The 27,595-nt window shown below is 42.3% G+C and overlaps 1 protein-coding gene across 1 annotated transcript in view; it reads right to left on the bottom strand.

Moving 5' to 3' along the window:
* Positions 1–21,695, bottom strand: part of SQLE (squalene epoxidase) — a 30,305-nt gene extending 8,610 nt beyond the window's left edge. Inside the window, exons 1-7 of the mRNA XM_045007599.1 lie at positions 21,453–21,695; positions 20,476–20,834; positions 18,148–18,394; positions 17,649–17,829; positions 12,788–12,884; positions 10,248–10,361; positions 8,371–8,542 (exon numbers count right to left, since the gene is read on the bottom strand). Of these exons, the coding sequence (XP_044863534.1) occupies positions 8,371–8,542; positions 10,248–10,361; positions 12,788–12,884; positions 17,649–17,829; positions 18,148–18,394; positions 20,476–20,769 (1,105 nt within the window). The 5' untranslated portion in view covers positions 20,770–20,834; positions 21,453–21,695. The remainder of the gene's footprint in view (positions 1–8,370; positions 8,543–10,247; positions 10,362–12,787; positions 12,885–17,648; positions 17,830–18,147; positions 18,395–20,475; positions 20,835–21,452) is intronic.
* Between the last annotated feature and the right edge of the window lie 5,900 nt (positions 21,696–27,595).

The raw sequence follows: 27,595 nt of genomic DNA on the forward strand, positions 1-27,595 counted from the left end.
TTCCCAGTCAATATGGGGATAATTGAAATCCCCCACTATTATTGGGTTCTTAATTTTGATAGCCTCTCTAATTTCCCTTAGCATTTCATCATCACTATTACTGTCCTGGTCAGGTGGTCGATAATAGATCCCTACTGTTATATTTTTACTAGAGCATGAAATTTCTATCCATAGAGACTCTATGGAACCTGTGGATTCGCTTAAGATTTTTACTTCATTTGAATCTACACTTTCTTTAACATATAGTGCCACTCCTCCCCCTGCACGGCCTGTTCTGTCCTTCCGATATATTTTGTACCCCGGAATGATTGTGTCCCATTGATTGCTCTCAGTCCACCAGGTTTCTGTGATGCCTATTATATCTATATCCTCCTTTATCACAAGGCACTCCAGTTCACCCATCTTATTATTTAGACTTCTGGCATTTGTGTACAAGCACTTTAAAAACTTGTCCCTGTTTATTAGCCTGCTCTACCTTACCCAGCAGCAGCCTAAGCTGTATCATTTCTGCATATTTTAAGATTTCCCCAAGTATTTAAATGAGAAAACCACTTAAATCTGCACCCTTAATACGTTTCAATTCCACGTTGAATGTAAGAACAGCCATACTGGGTCAGACCAAAGGTCCATCTAGCCCAGTATCCTGTCTTCCGACAGTGGGCAATGCAGGTGCCCCAGAGAGAATGTACAGAACAGGTAATCATCAAGTGATCCATCCCCTGTCGCCCATTCCCAGCTTCTGGAAAACAGAGGCTAGGGACACCATCCCTCCCATCCTGGCTAATAGCCATTGATGGACCTAACCCTCCATGAACTTATCTAGTTCTTTTTTGAACCCTGTTATAGTCTTGGCCTTCATAACGTCCTCTGGCAAAGAGTTCCAAAAGTTGACTGTGCATTGTGTGGAAAAAATACTTCCTTTTGTTTGTTTTAAATCTGCTGCTTATTCATTTCAGTTGGAGATCCCTAGTTCTTGTGTTATGAGAAGGAGTAAATAACACTTCCTTATTTACTTTCTCCAGACATGATTTTATAGACCTCTATCATATCCCCCCGTTAGTCATCTCTTTTCCAAGCTGAAACATCCCAGTTTTACTAATCTCTCCTTATATGGCATCCGCTCCATACCCCTAATAATTTTTGTTGGCCTTTTCTGAGCCTTTTCCAACTCCAATATATCTTTTTTGAGATGGGGCAACCACATCTGCACATAGTATTTAAGATGTGGGCATACCATGGATTTATATAGAGGCAATATGATATTTTCTGTCTTACTATATGTCCCTTTCTTAATGAAGCCAAATTTTTGACTCCCGCTGCACACTGAGTGGATGTTTTCAGAGAATTATCCACAATGACTCCGAGATATCTTTCTTGAGTGGTAACAGCTAATTTAGACCCCATCATTCTATATGTATAGTTGGGATTATGTTTTCCAACGTGCATTACTTTGCATTGATCAACGTTGAATTTTATCTGCCATTTTGTTGCCCAGTCACCCAGTTTTGAGAGATCCTTTTGTAGCTCTTTGCAGTCTACCTGGGACTTAACTATCTTGAGTAGTTTTGTATCATCTGCAAATTTTGCCACCTCACTGTTTACCCCTTTTTCCAGATCATTTATGAATATGTTGAATAGGACTGGTCCTAGTACAGACCCCTGGGGGACACCACTATTTACCTCTCTCCATTTTGAAAACTGACCATTTATTCCTACCCTTTGTTTCCTATCTTTTAACCAGTTACCAATCCATGAAAGGTTCTTCCCTCTTATCCCATGACAACTTAATTTACGTAAGAGCCTTTGGTGAGGGACCTTGTCAAAGGTTCTCTAAAAATCTAAATACACTATATCCACTGGATCCCCCTTGTCCACTGCTTGTTGACCCCCTCAAAGAATTCTAGTAGATTGGTGAGGAATGATTTCCCTTTACAAAAACTATGTTGACTCTTCCCCAACAAATTTTCTTCATCTATGTGTCTGACAATTTTGTTCTTTACTATACTTTCAACCAGTTTGCCCGGTACTGAAGTCAGGCTTACCAGCCTGTAATTGCCGGGGTCACCTCTGGAGCTCTTTTTAAAAATTGGTGTCACATTAGGTATCCTCCAGTCAACCTCCAGCTGATTTAAATGATAGGTTACAGACTACAGTTAAGTATCAGAGGGGTAGCCGTGTTAGTCTGGATCTGTAAAAAGCGACAAAGAGTCCTGTGGCACCTTATACACTAACAGACGTACTGGAGCATAAGCTTTCATTGGTGAATACCTACTTCATCAGCAATTTCACCAAAAAACTCAAAAGGTAATAACAAAATGTTTTTTAAGTACATCAGAAGCAGGAAGCCTGCTAAATAGCTAGTGGGGCCTCTGGACGATCGAGATACAAAAGGAGCACTTAAAGATGATAAAGTCATTGCGGAGAAACTAAATTAATTCTTTGCTTCAGTCTTCATGGCTGAGGATGTTAGGGAGATTCCCAAACCTGAGCCATCCTTTGTAGGTGACAAATCTGAGGAATTGTCACAGATTGAAGTGTCATTAGAGGAGGTTTTGGAATTATTTGATTAGCTTAACAGTAACAAGTCACCGGGACCAGATGGCATTCACCCAAGAGTTCTGAAAGAACTCAAATGTGAAATTGCGGAACTATTAACTATGGTTTGTAACCTGTCCTTTAAATCAGCTTCTGTACCCAATGACTGGAAGATAGCTAATGTAACGCCAGTATTTAAAAAGGGCACTGTAGCAGGGTGGACCCCTGCTCCTGCCCTAAAGGGGTTAAAAACAGCCCTGGGAAGGGGCTGTGGCGGGAGAAAATAGCCTTTAGGTTGCTGATTGGGGAAGTGGCTGCAGCTGGGGCCACGCCTCAAACTGAGCAACAGGGCCTTATAAGAAGGTCAGGGAAGCCAGAAGCCCAAAAACAGTCTCTCTCTGCATTCAGAGGGAGATGGGCCTGGCTGTAGGGAGCTAGACCGGGCACCTGAGTGGAGCAGGGCTGGGGAAAGGCAGAGGAGCTGGGGAGCTCTAGCCTGGAAAGCCCCAGGCTGCCGCCTAGCAGAGGGCTAACAGGTATTGGGGGTTGCAGAGGGCAGCCCTTGGGTAGGCCAAGGCAGCAGGTCCAAACCCTCCTTGCCAGTGATGAGTAGGCTGATACTGCAGTCTGCCTCAGAGTGTGGGGCTAGACAATGACTGGCAGTAGCCATACACTGAGGCAAGGTGGGGATATAGGGTGGGGGTTCCCTGAGAGGGGAGACCCTGAGAGAAAGGGGTTACTGCCGGGGGGGCAGCAACCCATGTAAAAGGGCACCGGGTCCAGGGAGGGACTCGGGGCCAGAGAACAGGCGGATCACTGGCCTGCAGAGGGCGCTCCGTGCTGGAAACCAAGCTAATTCCCCGGAGTCACCAGCAGGAGGCGCCGCAGGGGTGAGTCCGACCTGTTACACGCTCTAGAGGCGATCCCAGCAATTACAGACCGGTAAGCCTAACATCAGTACCGGGCAAATTAGCTGAAACAATAATAAAGAATAAAATTATCAGACACATAGAAGAACATAAATTGTTGGGCAAAAGTCAACATGGTTTCTGTAAAGGAAAATAATGTCTTACTAATCTATTAGAGTTCTTTGAAGGGGTTAAAAAACATGTGGACAAGGGGGATCCAGTGGACATAGTGTACTTAGATTTCCAGAAAGCCTTTGACAAGGTCCCTCACCAAAGGCTCTTACATAAATTAAGTTGTCATGGGATAAGAGGGAAGATCCTTTCATGGATTGAGAACTGGTTAAAAGGCAGGGAACAAAGGGTAGGAATAAATGGTAAATTTTCAGAATGGAGATGGGTAACTAGTGGTGTTCCCCAAGAGTCAGTCCTAGGACCAATCCTATTTAAGAGTGGTAGCCGTGTTAGTCTGTATCGGCAAAAACAATGATGAGTCCTTGTGGCACCTTAGAGACTAACACATTTATTTGGGCATAAGCTTTCATGGACTAGAACCCACTTCATCGGATGCATAAAGTGAAAAATACAAGAGCAGGTATAAATACATGAAGGGATGGGGTTTTGCTTTACCAAGTGAGAGGTCAGTCTAACGAGATAAATCAGTTAACAGCAGGATATCAAGGAAGGAAAAATAACTTTTGAAGTGGTAAGTATCAAACTTTATACCATCTGATTAGGCCTGAATAAACACTGGGAGTGGCTGGGTCATTACAAAATCTAAACTTAATTTCCCCAATACTAATTTCTCCCTACTGTTACTCACAACCTTCTTGTCGACTGTCTATAATGGGCCACTCTCTTACCACTTCAGAAGTTATTTTTCCTCCCTTGATATCCTGCTGTTAATTGATTTATCTCATTAGACTGACCTCACACTTAGTAAAGCAACACCCATCCTTTCATGTATTTATACCTGCTCCTGTATTTTTCACTTCATGCATCTGATGTAGTGGGTTCTAGCCCACAAAAGCTTATGCCCAAATAAATTTGTTAATCCTATTTAACGTATTCATAAATGATCTGGAGAAAGGGGGTAAACAGTGAGGTGGCAAAGTTTGCAGATGATACTAAACTGCTCAAGATAGTTAAGACCAAAGCAGACTGTGAAGAACTTCAAAAACATCTCACAAAACTAAGTGATTGGGCAACAAAATGGCAAATGAAATTTAATGTGGATAAATGTAAAGTAATGCACATTGGAAAAAATAACCCCAACTATACATACAATCTGATGGGGGCTAATTTAGCTACAGTTAATCAGGAAAGAGATCTTGGAGTCATTGTGATAGTTCTCTGAAGACGTCAACACAGTGTGCAGTGGCAGTCAAAAAAGCAAACAGGATGTTAGGAATCATTAAAAAAGGGATAGAGAATAAGATGGAGAATATCTTATTGCCCTTATATAAATCCATGGTATGTCCACATCTTGAATACTGCATACAGATGTGGTCTCTTCATCTCAAAAAAGATATATTGGCATTACAAAAGGTTCAGAGAAGGGCAACTAAAATGATCAGGGATTTGGAACGGGTCCCATATGAGGAAAGATTAAAGAGGCTAGGACTTTTCAGCTTGGAAAAGAGGAGACTGGGGGGGGGGATATGATAGAGGTATATAAAATCATGAGCGGTGTGGAGAAAGTGAATAAGGAAAACTTATTTAATTGTTCCCATAATTTAAGAACTAGGGGCCACCAAATGAAATTAATGGGTAGTAGGTTTAAAACAAATAAAAGGAAGTTCTTCTTCACACAGCGCACAGTCAACCTGTGGAACTCCTTGCCTGAGGAGGTTGTGAAGGCTAGGACTATATCAGGGTTTAAAAGAGAACTAGATAAATTCATGGAGGTTAAGTCCATTAATGGCTATTAGCCAAGATGGGAAAGGAATGGTGTCTCTAGCCTCTGTTTGTCAGAGGGTGGAGATGGATGGCAGGAGAGAGATCACTTGATCATTACCTCTTAGGTTCACTCCCTCTGGCATTGGCCACCGTTGGCAGACAGGATACTGGGCTGGATGGACCATTGGTCTGACCCAGTATGGCCATTCTTATGTTCTTATGTTGAGTTCCTTCAGAACTCTTGGGTGAATACCATCTGGTCCTGGTGACTTATTACTGTTTAGTTTATCAATTTGTTCCAAAACCGCCTCTAATGTCATCTCAATCTGGGACAGTTCCTCAGATTTGTCACCTAAAAAGAATGACTCAGGTTTGGGAATCTCCATCACATCCTCAACCATGAAGACCGATGCAAAGAATTCATTTAGTTTCTCCACAATGGCCTTATCGTCCTTGAGTGCTCCTTTAGCATCCCAATCGTCCAGTGGCCCTACTGGTTGTTTAGCAGGCTTCCTGCTTCTGATGTACTTAAATTTTTTTTTTGCTATTACTTTTTGAGTCTTTGGCTAGCTGTTCTTCAAATTCTTTTTTGGCCTTCTTAATTATATTTTTACACTTCATTTGCCAAAGTTTATGCTCCTTTCTATTTTCCTCATTAAGATTTAACTTCTACTTTTTAAAGGATGCATTTTTGCCTCTCACTGCTTCTTTTACTTTGTTGTTTAGCCATGGTGGCTCTTTTTTGGTTCCCTTACTATGTTTTTTTAATTTGGGGTATATATTTAAGTTGAGCCTCTATTATGGTGTCTTTTAAAAGTTTCCATGCAGCTTGCAGGGATTTTACTTTTGGTGCTGTATCTTTTAATTTCTGTTTAACTAATCTCCTCATTTTTGTGTAGTTCTCCTTTCTGAAATTAAATGCTACAGCGTTGGGCCACTTTGGTGTTTTCCCCGCCACAGGGATGTTAAATTTAATTATATTATGGTCGCTATTACCAAGCGGTCCAGCTATATTCAGCTCTTGGGCCTGATGAAATCAAGAATTGCCTCTCCTCTTGTGTGTTCCAGGACTAGCTGCTGCAAGAAGCAGTCATTTAAGGTGTCAAGAAATTTTATCTCTGCATCCCTTCCTGAGGTGATATGTACCCAGTCAATATGGGGTTAGTTGAAATCCCACATTATTTTTGAGTTTTTTATTTCAATAGCCTCTCTAATCTCCCTGAACATTTCACAGTCACTATCACCATCTGGTCAGGTGGTGTGCAATATATCCTTACTGCTATATTCTTATTATTCAAGCATTGAATTACTATCCATAGAGATTCTATGGTACAGTTTGGTTCATTTAAGATTTTTACTTCATTTGATTCTACACTTTCGTTTCACATATAGTGCCACTCTGCCACCAGCATGACCTGTTCTGTCCTTCCGATACATTTTGTATCCTGGTATTACTGTGTCCCATTGATTATCCCCATTCCACCAAGTTTCTGTGATGCCTGTCATATCAATATCCTCATTTAATACGAGGCACTCTAGTTCACCCGTCTTATTATTTAGACTTCTAGTATTGGTATGTAAGCACTTTAAAAACTTGTCACTTTTTAGCTGTCTGCCATTACATGATGTAATTGAATGTTGTGTTTATATATAGACACTGTATAATGGTTTATTACAGCAATTCCAACTTTTTTGCCTGCATGACCCCATTTTAAGACTTACTTATTCCACCACCCCAGACAGCAACAAAACAACATGGGCTTGCAGCATGACCTCACCAGTACAGTGTTCTACAAAATGACATCTTCCATGCAGCATGACTTTGCACATACCATACACATGAGGTCACACCGCACAAAGGACACCATTTTGTGGAACAAATCCAGGTGCATTCATGACCCTATTTGCTGATAGCATAACCCCACTTGGGGTTGCAACCCATAATTTAGGAACCGCTGGTTTATTCACTATTAAAAACTTCATTAAAAGGGTGTTATAGTTGCTCGACAATGCCTAGTACCCATCCAGAATGTGAATGTTGGCAGCTGAAACAGAAACACGTGAGGTCTAGGAAATACGCTCAACCAAATGAAGCCAAAACATTAGAAAAAACAGGACATGCAGAGTTAAGGTAATGCCCACCAGATCACATACCTTTCACTCTGCCCCCTTTAGAAAGGAAAGGCAAAGCTTAATTAAACCTCTGAAACCAAACAATTGACAGTTAAAGTAAGGTCCTCCATACTCTACCAGGTCTGAACTCCAGTCTACCAGGTCTGAATTCCCCACCCTGATCTCAGCATGGTTTTCCTGTGCCATAGCAGACCCCTTTCTGGGAGTAGAGTCAGAATCTCCATCCAGCCCATATGACAGTCAAGCTTAGAAAAGTTCTCCACTACAAAAGGTGGTATAGCTGTACTGGCAAATCCTTCTAGTATAGATGCAATTTATATCCCCAGAAGGGTGCTTTAAATCAGTATAGCTCATACCAGTTCCCTTAGAGAATTAAACTATATAGGCAAAAGCACTTTTATGCCTGTATAACTGCATCTATGCTAAGGCATTTGCTGATATAAAAATGTTGTGATGGAAAAAAAAACAAAACCAAACACACCCACCCACACACCAATAGACATTTATATATGGCAAAAGCTTCTGTTGTTGACCTGACCTTATAGGACTTACATCTAATGATGAACTAATGTCCTAGTAAAAAGAGATGGTTACTTCCAGAGTCAAATGACGTTCAACCAACAGAGAGCAAATTACCAAGTGGCTGCAGAAAGGCCCTCAATAGTAAGATCACCACCTTCCCCATCCATGCAAGGATTCTGGATGCCACAGAGAGCTCCCCGACAATACACATTGTGACTGATAAGATGTCTGGCTTTCCAAATGGATAATTCAGCAACAAATTGAAAACAAAGCCAAAACCAAACCAATCCCCCCCCCCATCCTCCCCACACACACACACTGGTGGATAATACATTATAATTCTGAAGAGTACATACACAAATCTTCATAGTCTTACCAGGTAGTTGTGGATAAATTTTCTCAGTCATGTATTCTTTGATGTTTTTTGGCATTTCTCCTCGAATATCAACAAGTACTCGAGTCTCATTTGAAGAAATCTGATAGATAAGGACTGGACTAGGATTAGCTAAAACAAGTTCAGCATGATTGGCTTTAAACTGTGGTGAGTCCTTATAAAAAAAAAAGGAAGGAAGGAAAAAATTGATTAGTAAAGGGGTCAAAAGTTGCTCTCTTGCTGAATCATTTCCTGACATCCTTTAAAGTGTATTAAATGCAAAACAAGTCACATTAATTTAACATTAAGATTGCATGTTGGCAATGAAAGTGCTAAGGTTCCAAAAACAATGATAATTTGACTTCTTTGCACATTCTGAATACTTTATGACAATACATTTTAATTTGTATATTAAGCTACATATTTCATTAAATCCTTCATTAATTCTTATGTGTAAAGTGGCCTATTTAGGATATTGTTTAAATGAACAAAAGAGAGGAGACAAAATGCCAATAGGTGTAATTACGCTTTCTACTCCATATAGGCACCAATTCAGCAAAGCACTTAAGTATGTATTTAATATTAAACATGTGAGTAGTCAATGGGACTACTTATATGAGAGTTCAGGAACCTCTGGCACGCCGCTCACCAAGGTAAACACCCTGGCAGGCCGGGCCAGTTTGTTTACTGCCGCGTTGGCAGTTTCAGCGGATCGCGGCTTCCACTGGCCGCGGTTCGCCATCCCAGGCCAATGGGTGCGGCAAGAAGCGCCGCGGGCCGAGGGATGTGCTGGCCGCAGCTTCTGGCCTCCCGTATTGGCTTGGGACGGCGAACCGCAGCCAGTGGGAGCTGCGGTCCACTGAACCTGCCGACGTGGCAGATAAACAAACTGGCCCGGCCCGCCAGGGTGCTTACCCTGGCGAGCTGCGTGCCAGAGGTTGCTGGCCCCTGACTTATTTTTACCCCATGACTGGTTTTAATATTGTTAAATAAAAACCAGGGTGGTTTTTTTTCCCAAACCAAGTAAGGGCACTAGTCCTCAGTATGGACTATGGGCCCAAACCTTCTTTCACTGAACTCAATGAAAAATTTATCACGGACTTCAATAGGGGTAACGTTTTGAGAACTTTGAAAGTTTGGGCTGGTATGAATTTGTACCTCGTGTATTATATTTGACATTACACCTATAATATCCCCAGATAAAAAATAGTGTTAAGTCTGGGTATACATCAGTGTGATTGTCCACACAGAAAGTTAATGCCTGGCAACCCAAGGTGTGAATCTACAGCACACTAGCTTGCCACACACTAACTGGCCATGTGGACCCTGCTCCTGTGCACTAAAAGTTCTGCAGTACGTTTAAAATGAGAGTGCATCAAAGCGCACTACAGAACTTTTAGTGCTCAGTAACAGGGCCCACATAGCCAGTTAATGCGCAGCAAGCTAGAGCTAGAGAGTCACACTTGGGTTGCAGTGCACTAAACTTTTCATGTAGACAAATCCAGTAATTTAAGAGTAAAAACACACAATCCAATTTTAATGTCACTACTCTTACCATGGTCCAATAATTCCCAAAGCCAAAATGAAAAAGAAGTTAATGGAACTCCTGTTAAAATATTTAAAATCATGTTGTTCTTCTAATAGATGCTTTGGAAGCCATTTAATAATACGGTATAATTCAAGAGACTGCTGTTAGTACTTGCTAAATAACAAAAAATAATAAAGCATAGGTTTTCTAAATGTCTTCCATAAGGATAAATTCTCATTTCATATACATAACTCTCATTACAGCTACTGGCAGATATGGTTGAATTTGGAGAGAAAATATACATCAGCTATTAGTCATCTGTCTTCCTGTACTATACATACAAGGTCCTTACTTTCAAAATGCAGCCAACAAAATGGGATGAAACAGAAACTTTGTTGGAGATCAAATTTTTCCTAAACTTGGAGAAAAGTCCATCAGCAACAACAGTCAGAGGCGCATGTAATTCCTGCAACATCAAAATATGATATTTATCTCAAAAAAATAAAAAGGATAAAGTATCTTTTTATTGATATGTTGAGCCTATATAATTTTAGATCTGATATTAAGATATAATTAGCTGAATTAATTTATCTCAATTTTAAAGGGAAAAAACACAATAAATCACTTTTGGAATGAGAGAAAGTAGGGAAGAGTTCAACCCCTTAAGAACTTTGAGACATTATGAGCAATTTAAGAAGATGATGAGCTTATACAGGAAAATGCTTCTCGATATTTAATTTATTTTTTATTGAAGAATCTGAAAGTCTATATATAAATAAATAAGCAAAACAAAAATGGAACATCTTTTACAACAGTAACACACCGATAAATAAATAAAAGATTTCTGCTGAGGTTCCTCAATTCATTTTTCTTTTAAAGGAACAAACAAAAAATAAGATGAGATAGATAACACACCACCACCACTTTTATTTAATTCTACAATTACTGACCAAATCACTGGCAAGCTATCAAAATGAGTTACGTAGAATCTCCTACTTGCTTTAGGATACCACATAATTTAATATCAACAAACCACCCCAAGCCCTATATTTTTCAACCACTTACTGGTTTTGAGGTTAAAATAATCATGGGAGAGTGACTGTGACACTAAGCATCCCTGTATTCAGACCCTACACACTACTGTAATAATCTTTGTACAAAATACGCCCTGTGAGGTATCATTTGAAAACTCACTGATCATTAATATTCTTGGGTGTTGTATGTACACAAGGTGTATTAAGAGTTATGGACATCTGCTGGAACGATAATTAAAAAATAATTAAAACTCTCAAGGAGAGTTGGTAAACGAAGTACAAAGGAATGTGTTTTTGAATTTCTGACCAGCCTGATATTCAGGCAAAGATAATGAAGGTCCATTTTTACATATTACAAATCTATTAAACTAACAAGTGGGGAAAGAAAGAGCATGGAGCTTCCTTCACCACCAGACTTCAGGTTGCCTACCTCACAGCTTGAATAAGCTTTACTTTGAGGGCTAACCCTCAGACGAATCCATTTCAAAGGTTTATTGGTCTATAAAGTAGACCAATAACCAGGCTAATACTATTGTATATTTTATTATTGCATAGGAATGTCTTCTTTTACTATGTATAATGAACCAGCTCATACCCCCTAGATCTGTGCATGGAGGATTCCATCTAGGTTCTAGTCTCCACCCTCCCACAGAGAAGTGGAACTCAGCTACCAGAGATGGTTTACGCTGGAGAGAGCACAGACTGGGCAGGCCAAAGGGAGAAACGGGTGGGCCAGAAACAGGCACATCACCCACTATCTGGACCCCTGGAAATTAGTCCAAAAAAAAGAGAGATGGATTGGAGCTGCATTAACATTTTTATGACCTCTGAAAATTACTTGGGGCAGCTGCAGAAAGCTGTGGCAGCTACAGTAAATTTATGCACCCAAAGGGCAGAAAGGTTTTACATGGGAAGCCAGAACCTATGCAGAGACCAACAGGACTTCCACGCAGACAGCCATAGTCTCCTGATATCCACCAGATTTAGTGGCAACCCCGGTAGCCTTTTCTCTATGGGGAACATAGTGCCTCCTAATAGAAGATCAGAGGGAGGGAGGGAGAGAGGGAGTGAGTGAGTGATATCTCTCTGTAGAAGAGGTTTGGGGCTATTAATAAACAAACAATGTAGATATATAACAATTTCCATCTGTAGATACTAAAACACTTAAAAGTTAAATATTCTTATCCCCCTGTAGGCTTAGAGAGGTAGAGTGACTCCCAGTCCAGTGGACCACATTTAAAATCCTCTACAGCAAAGAGCTGAAAAACTGAAAAAGTTGTAAAGCACAAAAATCCCATAATAAAATGTACAATACAGTTTGAAAATACATCAATGATTTTCTGAAATTGAAACTGCAGGAATGTTAAATGGATTGTATTTGAAGAAAAAGAAAATCTTCAGCACTAGAAAGTGACCGAAACTGGTTTTTTTTTCCAAATAAAGAGACTGTACAAATTTCTTAATGTAATGTACTATCCTGTATTGCCATATGTGGAAGTCACTACTTCCTTGTTTAAAAGAATAAAAATACCTCGCCTGTATGTAGCACTTTTCACTGATAGATCAAAATGCTTTACAAATCACCATGTATTCCCACTTTACAGATTGGGAAATAGAGGCACAGAGAGAGAAGTGACTTGGCAAAGATCACCCAGCAGGCCAGTGGCAGAACCAGAAACTGAAACCATGACCCAGTCCAGCCCTCTATCCACATGGCCACAAAACCTCCCTTTATTTTTCCAATGCTTGATGCACATTTATTTAATGTTCTGAAATATCCAAATCTTCTTACATGCTGTATCTGTGACCATACAACACAACAGTTAAACACAAAGAACAGTAAAATCTGTTGTCTCACCTTAATATCTCCAGTTTCTTTATCCTTATACTGAACACCCACCACACAGTCATCTTCCTCGAGCAGTTGTAACACAGTCCCTTCAATGAATTTTGTGCTGAAATAAACCAGAACTTTTAAAAATACAGGAAAAAATAAAAGGATATTTAGGGCCATAGTTTCAAACTGACTTATGACATAGAGAATGCAAGTTGTTCATGATAACATTACTGCATATAAAAAGCATTCACTTACACATATAAAATTGTTCTGCCTATTTTCAGACACAGTACTAAACAGTTCCTATTTTCTTGAAATCAATGGCCAAGACCAAGTGTCACTGAACGCTATGGCCCTGATCCTGCGAAGACATCCACATGGGCTTAACTTTATACACTGTGATTAGTCCCATTGACTTCATAGTCTATCACATAAAATATACATGGAAGTCTTTACAAGATTGGGATCTGTGGGCTTGCTAAACCAGTGGTTCTCAATCAGGGGTCCAAGGCCCCCTGGGGAGCCGCGAGCAGGTTTCAGGAGGGTCACCAAGAAGGGCTAGCAGCAGAGTCGCTGGGGCCTAGGACAGGAAGTCCTGCCATGTGGAGTTGAAGCCCAGGCCCTGCGTCCCACCACTTGAGGCTGAAGCCGAAGCCTGAGCAATGTAGCTTTGCAAGGGCCCCTACAGCATGAGCCCCAGCCAACTGTCCTGCTTGCTACCCCCTAATGCCGGTCCTGGTTTTTATATCCAGAAAACCAGTTATTGTGACACAGGTGGGCTGTGGAGTTTTTAGGGGGGGTGGGGAAGAGACTTGGAAAGAAAAAGGTTGAGAACCCCTGGTCTACACTACAGAGCCTTGGCCTCTATAGCTATGCAGGCAGAACCCCCTAGTGTACGCGGTGTAAACTGCCATAAAGAGTTCTATTGACAGCATAGCCACACTATGACATTAGCTAAGCCAACAGGAGCACTGTTCTGTTGGTATAGTTGTATCTACATTAGATGGTTTTCAGGCATAGCTAAGTCAGCCAGGGGTTGTGATTTTTTCACTGTTGGAATAATTGGGGCCTAAGAGGCCTACTTTAGTGGTTAGCCTAACTTGTGGAAAAAATGAGTAAAGATTCATGAATTGCTACAATGACCCGTTACATAAAATTGTTTAAGAAAAGATGTAAGGAGGAGACAGAAAGACTGAATTAATTTAAACAAAGAGATCCCGATACCACCCAAGGACTGTGTTAAGATCATGAGTGCCAAAAAAGAGGCATGTAGGACCAGAAATTAGGCCTACCTGGTGGACAAAATAATGAGGGGGATGAGCTATTCTATCCATCATCCATTTTTGGGGCCCTACAAAAAGAGATGGGGGAGGAAGGATGACTATCGCCACTACCGTGGCTGCAGCAGAAGGATTTTTATCGTGACGCACAGACCTTGACACACCAGTGGGAACACCTGACAATCACTGCTGCACCAGCAAGGACCCCAGCCTGATACCTGTGAGATCCTGCTCTGTCTTCCCCTCCCTCGTGTGTCTCTTTCTGATCCCTACTATCTTCTTCCTCTTGGTTTTTCGCCACATCCTAAAACCAGCTACACTGCATGGCACCCGCAAGAGATGAGATGGCCCATCCAGCTCTCCTCAGCCTGAGAAAGACCAGTGAAGGAGAGGGGCCTAACCAGACCATCCAGATGATGTCCTAACTGCAGAGGTGAGCTAGGGTCGTAGTCGTGGCTGTCCATGACTGACTAGCTATTATGCATCCTGAGAACACCAAAAGCCATATATCCCCCATTTTTAATTATGCTGTCTCTTCTCTCCCACAATTTTTGTAAAGCCAGATGTGTAAAGCCAGTTCCCCCTCAATGGATGCATGACAGTGACAGACCGCTGATCAAGTACACTTAGTCAGAAAGTGCAACTACCACAGCCTGGACTTAATCAATATTTCCTCTCTTTAAAGAGAGATTTTAATAGGTTTTGATTATGTTCCTTTTACATAATCACTCAATTTCAATTTGAATGCTTGTGTAGACAAGGTGTAGGCCAGATCGCTATGTTACCACACGGCTTTCCTCCTCCATTATCTCACACATAACTGTATGCTCCTTATAAATATGGGGGAAGAAAGGGGAAAAAACACCACATTTTCATGGGGTTAGAGTTTCAGATTAGGAAGATAAAAAAAAAAGTCTGGCTTTTTTTTCCTTTCATCATTTAATAAAATTACTAAAATAAATTTTATTTCCTAGAAAAAGATTTTCAAAACCATTTTCTTTAACAATATTACACTGTAAATATACTTTTAGTTTTATCATCAAAATAAAGGTGTATACTTTACCAAAATTAATACATATTTGCATGACTTGGTCTCGTCTGTTGTTCATAAATCTATTAAAATAAATCCTTATGACTGTAAAAGGAGCTCCTCAAGTGAATTGCCAACAACTGAATTGTCAGAGGGATTTCACATGGGTGCAAGGATCCACCTACACAGATTCAATTACAGGCTCTGTCTTTTAGGTTAAACTATTCAGGGTAGGGAGCATAGGCGCTGACTCCGTGGGTGCTCCAGGACTGGAGCACCCATGGAAAAAAATTGGTGGGTGCTGAGCACTCACCAGCAGCTCCCCGCCCCGCGCCCCCACTCCAGTTTACCTCCGCCTCCTCCGCAAGCGCCGCTGCGTCCTGCTTCTCCCCCCTCCCTCCCAGTGCTTGCTCTGCAAAACAGCTGATTCGCGGGGCGGGGAGGGAGGGGGAACGCGATGCACTAGGGGAAGAGGCGGGGCCGGGGATTTGGGGAAGGAATCCAATATGGGCAGGGAGGGGGCGGAGTTAGGGCAGGGACTTTGGGAGTGGGGTTGGAATGGGGGCATGGCCAGGGGCAGGGAAAGGGGTGGAGTCGGGGCAGGGCCAGGGGAAAGAGGCGGGGGGGGGGTGTGCAAGCACCCACCGGTGCTGGAGAAAGTTGGCGCCTATGGCAGGGAGTGTCTATCTTTGAGTCTAGTGAAGCACTAAGCACATTGTTAGAACTAAACAAATAAACAGTAATAATATTGATAAAGGACCATCCCTTTACCCTGTGTATAATGTTACTTGTATTCATCTGAAAATAAATACTTATTGCTTAGTACATGTTAAAAGAATATATTCACTTGTAATGACACTAATCTTTCACTCCTCATGACACATTTTTTAAGAATTCTGAGAGAAAAAGTAAGACTCCATGACACTCAAAATTACAAATGTTTGAAATCTCCCAATTATAATTAAATATTCAACTTTCCCTATCCTGGTACATGGAGAGGTGGAAGATATTCAAAATGAACCACGAAAGGAAGAAATGAACTCGTTACAAATATTAGCTTTTCTAAATTTCTGCTAGAAAAATGTGTAAAGCAGATATAACAGAATTTTCAAGGATTTTAAGAAGAGTTAGGTGCCCAAATCCCACTGAAATTAAAGGTATGCCCAGGCAGCTTAAACTTTCATAATGATCACAAATGCAGCAGATCACCTCAGCTTGCACCAACCTTAGCAGTATTGCAGGGTTGATATTTTAAATTTCAAAATAATTAATTCATTCAATCTAATAGATTTAATGGAAACAAACAGGTTTTCAGTAAAGAACAAAGATTCATACATACCTGTGTACTTATTTTAAAAAATATATAGCTTATTGTGGTATGTTGCATGATAAAGCAATAAAACCTTACTTTCCTTTAACATTTAGGTTTCTTGACACCCCTCTTACATAAAGGCAGTGATCATATAAAGAAGTTTGTTACAAATGTTTTTAGGGAAGAAGGGGCTGCCTTCAAGACTCTAGAATACCAAAACTACTGGAGGTGTTCATCGCTCTTTTACAAAAATTTTACTTTTATATGTAGTATTGGAAAAGGTGGAGGAGTAGAGAAAAGAAGATCGTGATCATCCTCATTCTTGCTAAGGCAAGCTTCATTTCCAGCATCACGAATCATGTCAGCAGGAAGATCAACATTTCTATACTTGAAAGTTAATGAAGATCAAGGTGGAGTGTGAATTTAAAGCACAGTGGCTATTCCTGAATAACTCCATGTATTTACAATTCCTGATCATGAAGTGAGTCATCTCTACCACTTGCTTCTCTGATCAATCCAGGTAGTTCTGTGCATTATTCACTGATAGAGTATGGCTGTTTTTGGCAAATAGCTCAGATAAGCACTGGTGTACACAAGTACAACTCCATTCAAGTTACTACCATTTGCTGAAGGGCTCATTTTGACCCAATTTATTAAAGTATACACTATGCATTACAGGCCTGTTTCCCCAGTGAATCAGAATCAACCCGTGGGACAAGATCCGCCGCACAGACTGCCAGTTGGACCACATTTTGTAATTCTGTGGCATGCAGTGCAAGCGTTGCATACATAGACAGCACACTACTGATGAGTGTTAGTGTTTTACAACCGCTTTGCAGAGATATAAACGACTACAACAGATGCAAGTGAAGAATTAACCTCTGAGACTTGGGATACTCCTTCATGTGGTCCAATATTTTGTCTCCGCCCAATGTTTAAATCCAAGACCAAATTATGTCCCAAAGACCAATGCACAGTTGCTTACTTACATGCTCTTTTAGCTGATTATGATGTAATTAATATACCTCTTATAAACATCTACAAAAATATGTTATGTGCATATTGAAGCAAAAAAAATGATTAACGCTCAGTTCCTGCATCAGGATTGTCTAGTGCAGACCTCTGAACCCTTGCAGAGTTCCACTGAAGTGAATGGAGCATCTCAGAGGTGCAGGGAACTGTGCTATTGGATCCTGATGCAGGAACAGGACCTAAAATTGTTATACTATGTTGATTAAAATTTTAAGCCAGCTGTCTTACTTGGGTTCTGCCATGGCTGCCCTTCGGAGACCCATGATGAAGCGCCCATGATGAAATGCTCTTCCACTCTCCACCAGACCATCTGCAGAGTTTGGATAAGGAATTTCAACCTCTGACTTGCTCTCTAGATTATGAATTATGTAACCATTTACTATGTGAGCATCAAGATCTTCCACTGAATCTGGAAAACAAATCCCAATATATTAGTGAAAGAATAAAGAACAACAGGGAATATGCCCTAGTCTGTAAAAACTGACCTCTACACCAAGAATATTCTATTTCTTTAGCATACGATTACATGCATACAGCACAGAAGGGGACATTTTCAAAATGGTGGACAGGAAACATAAGAACAAGCAGCTTTAATCCAAATATATCCAGAATATCTTGTATTTTTTAATTTTCTTTGTAAGCATGATTTTGTTTGACACAAGGTGTTTTTGTCCTTGTCAAGTAAATACCTTTGCAACAAAATATCTGAGTTTTAAGATTTACTTACCTTCAAGACCCAGTTCCTTAAGAGCATTATATCCTCCAGGTTGTAACAATTCTCCAACTATCCTGTCAGGTTCCTTCAGATCCCTCTCTACTACTGTCACATTTCTTCCGTCCCGTGACAGCACTGCAGCCAAAGCAGAACCAAGTACACCTGAACCCACGATGATAACCTCTGGATCAGAACGAGGAGCTAATATTGTATTTGTAGCAGTCTCTGTCACAGTGTTTGAGTTTACCCCTCTTTTACCCTATGTAGAAATTAAGACCAACAAAAATGCAAGTGACATATCTAGCATTTATACTCTTTAATAATAATAATAGACAATATAATATAAAAATTGAATGATTGTGAATTATCTTTTGGCTTTAAAAATTAGTCAGTTTTTTTCTAAATCTAGGTTTGAATATCAACTCCCCTAATCCTGCAAACCATTATTATTGAGCCTAGTGATGTGAGTAGTCCCACTGGAATTCAATGGGGGTACTCAACAGTAATAAGTGTCATGTTCATGCTAGTAGGCATTAAGCTCAGTATAAAGGGTTTGCAGGAGTGGGTCCTGAGCATATTAGGGCCATGGATGGCAGGACAGTACTGGTCTGGAAACAGGGATTTTTCTGAGGCCAATTATAAAAGTAGTCAGATTTGGGAGAATGTTCACAGGGATGGCAAAAAGTATGTTCCTGACACAAAGGCAACCGCCCTGCCAAATTTCTGCAAAGCAGACGCACTAGAACCTCTCAAAAGTTGAAAGAATTTCTTTTAACATGGTTAAAATGCATTTCTGCGCAACCTTGTTCTGAGAATGGCTGAACCATTTTAGCTGAAATCTCCCCTCAAAAAAAACAAACAAATACCCCAAGGCAGGCACCCAAAATGGAAAATTTCAGCCCAAACAGTTACAATTTGGCAAAGTTATAAATAACTGAAAACAGAGTTTTATCATGAAAAGTGTTAGATAGCACAGCATATAAAGTTATCATTTGACTATTTATATTGCTTACAATTGAAACCCAAAGTACTGTCATTCATCAAATTATATATATGCTGGTTAATCAATTTCTCTTGTGTATGGAAAAGGCCTAATAGGTTCCAGTCCTTCCTGGCAATTACCAATCAATTATACCTCACATTGCACAAAAATGACAAATGTGATAGTAGAGTTTCTTATTTATTCTCTGTCAACAACTCACTTAGCAAACCTGCAAAATATTTGTTGACTACCAGAGCTGCAGTCTGTACCTGCAATTTTCCAAATCTCAAGTATTTTCTGCTATTTACATCACTCCCAGCAATAAACACTCTACAGTCAGAATTTTAATGACAGCTTTCAATGGTGTACAAAGTAGAATGGAATCCAGCTCATTTTGACACAGCTCTGCAGTGCTTACTGTAGTAAAAGCTAGGTTGTATCAGTACAACTACCTAGAAGGGAAACAGGATTGTTAGGTAACAGGGTGCCATGTTTATAGCTACTTTAAATGATTATAAAATCTGGGAAGTAAATATAAAATAAATTAACTGGGGCTCAGGGTATAGTCTTTATAAGAAACAATACAGTAGCTGAAAGTCCCAGGAGAATTGCTGCAGCAGCACGAGGTCACAATCTCTAGTGCAGGGGATCAGACAGAGTCAGCTCTGCTCCAAAGTGCATATGGAAGGGGGTCCAAAGGATGCACTGAATCTGTACATCTGCTTGAGACACTAGTGGGGCTCCTACTGAGCTCCTTCCACAAACTAAAGCTTTCCGCTATCATACCATTGGCAGACAAGGAAAAGCTGGCAGTCTGCTTCAGAGATTCTGCCCAATGTTCTAAAAGCCTTTGAAAGTGTAAAGCCCTATACATGTGATATTTCATTACTATTACCATTATCTATAGAAATCTATGGATTTCATCAGATGTATCTGCAATTTTTTTTTCTAGTCTGCCAGATAAATGTTTTTCTTTCAAATGTAGAGATGCTGAAAGCTGATGTATGTCACAGCACTAACAATTTAAGATGTTTCCCATGTGGGAAAAATACTTTACTGGAAATTACACAAACACAGAAACTGCAAATCAACTTAATAACGGAGATTTCGCAAAAGGTTTACCTTTAAACTTAATTTGAAACCTGAGACCCTAGTGTCTTGATTAAACAGGCTCCATCTATGAGTTTGTCACTCAAAACCAAAATAAAAATCTAACAAATCCCTAGGTGGGGACCACAAAGATAAATCCTCTCCAACCTTCATTAGGTGCTTTTCCCCTCAAACTGACAGAGGAGCCCTAATATAAAAACAACAGTGAAAGGACTCCATTCTATTTCCCAGGTTTGAACTGAACTTACCTTTCTGGATTTGGTTTGCTCTGCCTGTGGAGATCCAGGGGTGGATTTGGCCCAGAAAAAACCAATGAGTGGCAAAGCTGAGAGAGCACTACAGAGCATCCCAAAGTGGGACTGTTTCTGCTGCCCCCACTGCTGTTGTTTTAGCCACCCAGAACGATACCGATAAGACAGGAACAAACCAAGAGAGAAAAACACCAACATAGTCAGCAGCACCTCTTTGTTGACATAAGTCATCAAGTCTCCACATTTCTTATACACATAGATGAAGGAGGCGATGCCCAGAAAAGTCCACATTATGACAAGAGCAAGTAACTGTCGCCAGTGGTTCCTTTTAACACTTGTGCAGTGATTGAAGTTCTCTGAAAAAGGGATTTTGCACAAGCTATAAAAATCATAAAAATACAAAATATCCTCTTTAAAATATATATGTGGTAACAGGGAAGCAAGACTCTCTCACAAAGCCCTGCAAAAGGTAACAACTGCAGCTTTACTGGGGCATGGCAGCCCAGAGACAAGGATGCTCCAAAAAGCGGTATGAATTCACTACAAATCTCTTAAACCATCAGAGGGAGATTTACAGCAGCTCAAATGATTTAAATTCTACAAACTGACTACAACATTGGCCTCAGCTATTGCCACCTGATGTTCACGAGTGTCAAATTCATTGCTGCGGGGGTGGGGGGTGGGGCGGTTGTTGCTATGTCTCCTTTGGGGGTCACAGTCTCTTTTCTCCAACAGCAGGTGCTCTCCCGCACAAAAATAATTAGACCAACATATTATTTACATGTGGCCTGAAATGAGGCTTCTGGCGGTAGCCACAGGAGGGGATTTGTAAGACGGGGAGACCCTTCTCGTTAACTATCAGATCTTATTAAATCTCATGTTGAACACGGGCTCCTCCCCGAAATCCAGAGGCGAAATAAATCCGCTGGTGCAGCCCTTCAGAAATCCTCCGGCCGGTCTCTCCTCGCCCTCACCAGAAGCCCCCAGCAGGCGCGATCCCAATAGGCTGCTCCCCGGCACGGGGCGCCCGGCAATGGACCCGCGCTGGGCTGTGACTCCCCTGCCCCTCGGTGGGTTCCGGCCAAGCCCCTCTCCCCGCGCCCGAGCCGGTCCTCGCCCAGGCTGACGAGGATGGAGCCAGCCCTCCCGCGCTCCCTCTCCCCGGGAGGCCGCCGCTGCTAGGCTACGGACTTGACGGCTCGCAACCAAGGAGCCAGGAGTACAAGGAGGAGGGGCGGGGCTTATGCTAATGAACGGCTCCCTCTGTCCTCTTGCAAGCGCCGCGCGCCCGGTGCCCCAGCCGCTCCGGGCCAATCGGCGGTGCTAGGGCGAGATGGCGCTATTGCGGACTGGCCAATAGCAGGGAGCGGTGGGCGGGGCTTGACGCCTTCCGGGGCCCTAGTGCGATGTGACGAAATAAGCGGACGGGGCTAGGGGAAGGGGTTGCGCCCTGTGGTTGCCATGGGCACGGGGAGGGATGATGATGCTGCGCGCTGGCGGGGTATGTGGGGCGCAGCTCCCCGCCTCTGACCGCCCCGCTGCGGCTGGGGTCTCGGGGCTGCGCCCTGCTCCCCAGGAGAGCCTGTTCCCGGGCTCTCCGTCTGCATAGCCGAGACCCCCTGGCCGCAGCTGGCCACCACCTCGCTTCTGTTCCACCAGTGGGGAGAGATGGGGCACCTGGGCAGGCCGACCGAAGGGGGGAGAGCTGGGGCAGGAACGAGTTGAGAGGGGGCACAAGGGCAAGAAAAAAGGGGGAAAGTGAGGTGGGGCGGGACATAATTCTGGATTGCACTCCCCAGTGTAACATCTTTGTATTTTACACAGTGACTTATTATAAGCCCTGGGAACAGCCTTGTTGCATCATATTTAGGCACTTAAATAGGTGGCCTGATTTGCAGAAGTGATGAGTTCTCAACAACAAAGTAGGAGCTGCTGAGTGATCACCAAATCCAAAAATAACACCAACGGTGCCTAAGTAAAGATTTATTAGGTTAACTTCAGGCTTCCAACCTGAGCCCAAAGGGTGAGCAAAAACAGTGGGGCTCTGAAAGGTTGAATGGGGGTCTCTGCTCACACACAGCTCTGAGCAATATCAGGGTTTAAATCCTGGGTCCTGTCCCATACCCCGTGATGCGTTGCTTCTCATCCCAGAAATCCCTGTGCTTCTGTTTGCGTTTGGTGCCATCTTTCAACAGTTTGTGTACTGTGCGCTCTGCCTCTTTGGTCTGCAGGAATGGATCCGCAGTGTTGACTAATATGCTGCTCACTCTCACTAACAGGTCATCAGTGGCAGTGGAATTATTCCTTAAACTACAAAGGCAAGAGGAGTTGGACATTGATCTCGTCATGCACAGTAGCAAGCTATAACATGAGATTGCTTGTGGCATTCATGGAGGTGCTGACCACACTGGAATGCTGCTTCTGGGGTTGGGAAACAAGCACTGAGTGGTGGGGTCACATTGTCATGCATGTCTGAGATGATGAGCAGTGGCTGCAGAACTTTTGGATGAGGAAAGCCACATTCATGGGACTGTGTAATGAGCTCGCCCCAGCCCTGGGGTGCAAGGACATGAGAATGAGAGTTGCCCTGTCATTGGAGAAGTGTGTGGTGATTGCACTGTGGAAGCTGGCTACTCCAGACTGCTGCCGATCGGTCGCTAACCAGTTTGGAGTTGGAAAGTCAACTGTTGGACTCGTGTTGACGGAAGTGTGCAGGGCCATTAATCACATCCTGCTCTGAAAAACCGTGACTCTGGGCAACATGCGTGACATTGTGGATGGCTTTGCACAAATGGGCTTCCCTAACTGTGGAGAGGTGATAGATGGCACGCATATTTCAATTCTGGCACCAGACCACGTAGCCACCGAGTACATTAATCGGAAGGGGTATTTCTCTATTGTTCTCCAGGTGCTTGTGGATCTCCGTGGGCATTTCACGGACATTAACGCAGGCTGGTCCGGAAAGGTGCATGACACATGCATCTTTTGGAACAGTGGCTTGTTCCGGAAGCTGCAAGCAGGGACTTTCTTCCCAGACCGGAAGATCACCATAGGGGAAGTCCAAATGCCCATTGTGATCCTGGGAGACCCTGCCTACCCCTTATTGCCATGGCTTATGAAGCCATACCCGGCGAACCTTTGACAGCAGCAAGGAGCGGTTCAACAACAGGCTGAGCAAGTGCAGAATACCTGTTGAGTGTGCTTTTGGCTATTTAAAGGCCCGCTGGCACTGCATATATGGGAGGCTGGACCTGGTCAATGGCAATATTTCTATGCTTATAGCTGCGTGCTATATCCTCCACAATATTTGTGAAGGGGAGGGTGAGAGCTTCACTCAGGGCTGGACCGCAGAGGCTTAGTGCCCGGAGGCTGAATTTGAACAGCCAGAGACCAGGGCTATTAGAGGGGTGCAGCTCGGGGCCATAAGGATCAGGGATTCCTGGAGGCAGCAATTTGAAGCTGAAAGCCATTAATATTTGTTGCTATGTTCAGGAGTGCAGTGCTTGTAATGCTAGGAGGTGATTGTGATTGGTGCAGATGATGCACTGTGAAGGGTTAAGAAAATTGCCTGTTGCTTTGCAGGGCTCTGTTTGCTTTCAATTAATGGAATAAAAATTGCTTTCAAACTAAAACAATTCTTTTATTAAAAAACAACAACCTATGGAGAGAGAGAAACACAAAACACATCAGCACTGTGGAGATTAGCGGGGAAGAGAGGGTATCAGGAGGAGGTGAGGTCCCGGGATGGTCCCCAAGGTCATATCTGTGACTCCCTCGCCCCCCATGGGGGCTGGCCCAGGCCCAACATGCCACCCTCCGAGCTTTCCTCCCCACAATTTGGGGACCATTGGTCTACACAGACACTACGTTGACCTAACTACATTGACATAAGCCTTACACCTCTCGTGGAGGTGGAATTATCAGGTTGGTGTAGGTGGGCACTTACATCGGTGGGAGGAAGGCTGTCGTGTTTAAGATGCCTTATGTTGACCTAACTGGGTAGTGTAGACCGTCCCTGAGACGTTTAGCTCCAGGAGAAGGTTCGCAGCTGAGGCAGTGGAGTTAGGTGATGAACACTTTGAGGGACTTGGGGCTTCAGATAGCCTCCTCCCCACTTATTTAAGTGCATGCTGGCTTTTGTGAATCCCATTCTTAGATGCCTATCTCTAGTCATTGTGTAGGAAGCCTGAGCCCCTCACTCAGGCTTTTTGAATTCCAGGGATCTTCTAGGTGATAAATGTTAGGCATCGCAATGCTGAGCATCAAAAAGCCTAAGATCTTTTGTGGATTTAGCCCTTAATGTCTAAACTGTCTCTATGGCTTTGATGCTGTATAACAGGGGGAAGGGGATGCTTCCGGCTTTCTTGACAGAAATTCCTTTATGGTAGAACATCTTCAAGGGTTATATCTCCATATTATTTCTAATTATAATAAATAAAAACAATTCTTTGCATTTAGGGCCTGATCCAAAATACAGTGTAGTTAATAGAAAAATTCCCATTCACTTCAGGATATGTCTACACACACAGAAGTTGTGATTCCCAGTTTGGGTGGGTAGATAGATGCTAGCTCTGCTTCAGCTAACATGCTAAAAATAGCAGGGTTTAGCCAGGGTTTAGCCACCCAAATATGTACCCAAGGTGTTGGGCAGGATTGTACTTGGGTGGTTAGCCCAAGATGCCACCATAGCCACATTGTTATTTTTAGCATGTTAGCTCCAGCAGAGCTAATGTGTTTATGTCAACCTGGGCTGGGAATCACACATATCCACTGCACTGTAGACATACCCACAGTGGGCTTTGGATTAGACCCTTATCTTCCAACCCATTCAAATAATGTTTGTCTCACAAATACCCGTGTGAGATAGATATGTATCATTACCTTCTTTTTTACAGATGAGAGAAATGAGACCCAGAGTACTGGAGGCTGGGGACAGTAACATTAATTTACACAAGTTCCACCCTCAAACCTCTATATCTGATAATTTCTCTTTTAAAATTGCATAATGAGAAAGGCATGATCTAGTGCTCTGAGCACCAGACTAGGAGATGGGAATTTGGCGTTCTAATCCTGGATCTAATGCTGAGACCTTGAGAAAGTCACTTAACCTTCCTGCCTTACTATGAGAACAATACTTCATAAGGGTGTTGCAAGCATTAACTGATGTTTGTGAAAAGTTTTGAAAACAAGTGTTATGTAACGGACGGTTATTATTATCTATTATTCATACTCTGCTATGATTGTATCATATATAGCACTGCTGGTGGAAAAATTGGGTTTGATATGTAAAACGATATGGCAGAGTGTAGGGAGAGTAACATTTCTGAACCACCAGTTATTCCCAATTGAAAGCATCAATTTTGTGCCTGTAGAGAAAAGTTATAACAGGGAGAATTGGGGTGTCTTACTGTGGAGATCAGTTCTACAAAAACAATTGGAGTGCCGTGGTTTTTGTCCAAATGCAATTTAAAAGGTATCGCTGAAGCAAATGATCAGAATACATTAGATATACTAGTTCATCCTTGAGATAGTTTAATATACAGAAAAATAATTGACAATAAGATTCAATTAACAAGTCTTAACTAGCTTACCAACATCATTTCCCCACATCAGTGACTAATTTGTGTGAATTCTTTGACCTCAAAGTAATTACCTAATTATTAGACGAAGAAAAATTACATTAATAGCTTCTTCTATAACTACCAATACATGTGACTGCTAGTACAGTATATTTCAGCTAATGCTTCAGTACTCAACACTTCGGTTATTCTATTTGCTTAATGTTGAATATAACTTATTCTATATCTTGTAACCCAGTGTTCACAAGTGGACATTTAAATGGAGCCCCTACTTTTAAATGTGAGTCTCTAATTACTGGTGCAGTGGAGCCCTCTTTCATTAGTAAGTGCAAACAAAGCATAGGCTCAAATGGCCAGCAAAGTAAAGGTACACTTTACACTTAAAGGTCCAGATCCACAACAGGACTGAAGTGCCTAAATCTCATTGTTAGGCACCACAAAATCCCCACTGTGCTGCCATCTAACCCTGTAGGTACCTAAACTCACTTGGCACCTAAACGTTTGCAGTAAAAATTCCCTAGACACCTATGCTTCTGCTTCTGGACATGCGCGTTGCTGCCTCACACTAGGCACCCAGGCACCTATCTCCCACCTCAGCCCCAGTGTGATCCATAAACTGGAGGAAGATGGCAAAGGATTCCCTATCTTGAATGCTTGACTTGATCTGGTACAGTTGCTCAGAGAGCACCTAACTCCACACAACAGCTGTGGGGGAGGAGGATTCCCTTATAATCTTGAGCCCAATTGCTAGATAGTCTCCCAGACTTTGGGAAACCACAGTTCAATTCCCTCCTCTGCCCGATGTGGAGAAGGGATTTGAACAAGGGTTCCCCACCTCTCAGGTGACTACCCTTGACTATAGGGCAATTTCTCATTCTCTGGCCCAATTGATACTTAATTATTCAATCATTTAGTTGGAGAGATGGATAAAGACCATGAGCAGAACAACCTATAGTCCAGTGACAACATCACAATATGCAAGTCCCTTTGTGGATTTGGGCCAAAGTCCTCTGAATTCTAAGGCCTCAGATTCCTCATGGAACTGGAATGTAGCTAGAGCAATTATTAATTATGGTCCAGAGTCTCAACTATGACAAGTAGCTGCTGTTGCTCAATATGCTGGCTGACTATGGCCCCCCAGGACCATTATACCACTCAAGAAAAGCCAGAACTTATTATTCTGGCCACACTTCTTATGTGCCTTACAGACTCCCTGTGTTGGGAATTGCAAGGAATGGCTGCCCTAACACAATGCCTATATGCTTGCTGCCTATGCCAGCAACTGCAATAGGAGGCAGGGGATGCAAGGGCTGGCTATGCCAGTGCAGGTCTCCCCTACACCAGGGAAATACAAGGCTGGGGAGATCTAGCTCCTTTTCATGCAACCAGAGCAGCACAAAGGATCTGGATCCCAGAGTAGAACCTTGCTTTCTGAGTAATACTATTATTTGCCTCCTCCAAGTCAGAATACCTGTTCCAGATATAGGTGGATGATTTATGAATAAAGACAAAGTAATCCCTTTGTAGTGCTTTGTGGA

Source organism: Mauremys mutica, chromosome 2, assembly GCF_020497125.1.
Source record: "Mauremys mutica isolate MM-2020 ecotype Southern chromosome 2, ASM2049712v1, whole genome shotgun sequence".
Classification (NCBI taxonomy): Eukaryota; Metazoa; Chordata; order Testudines; family Geoemydidae; genus Mauremys; species Mauremys mutica.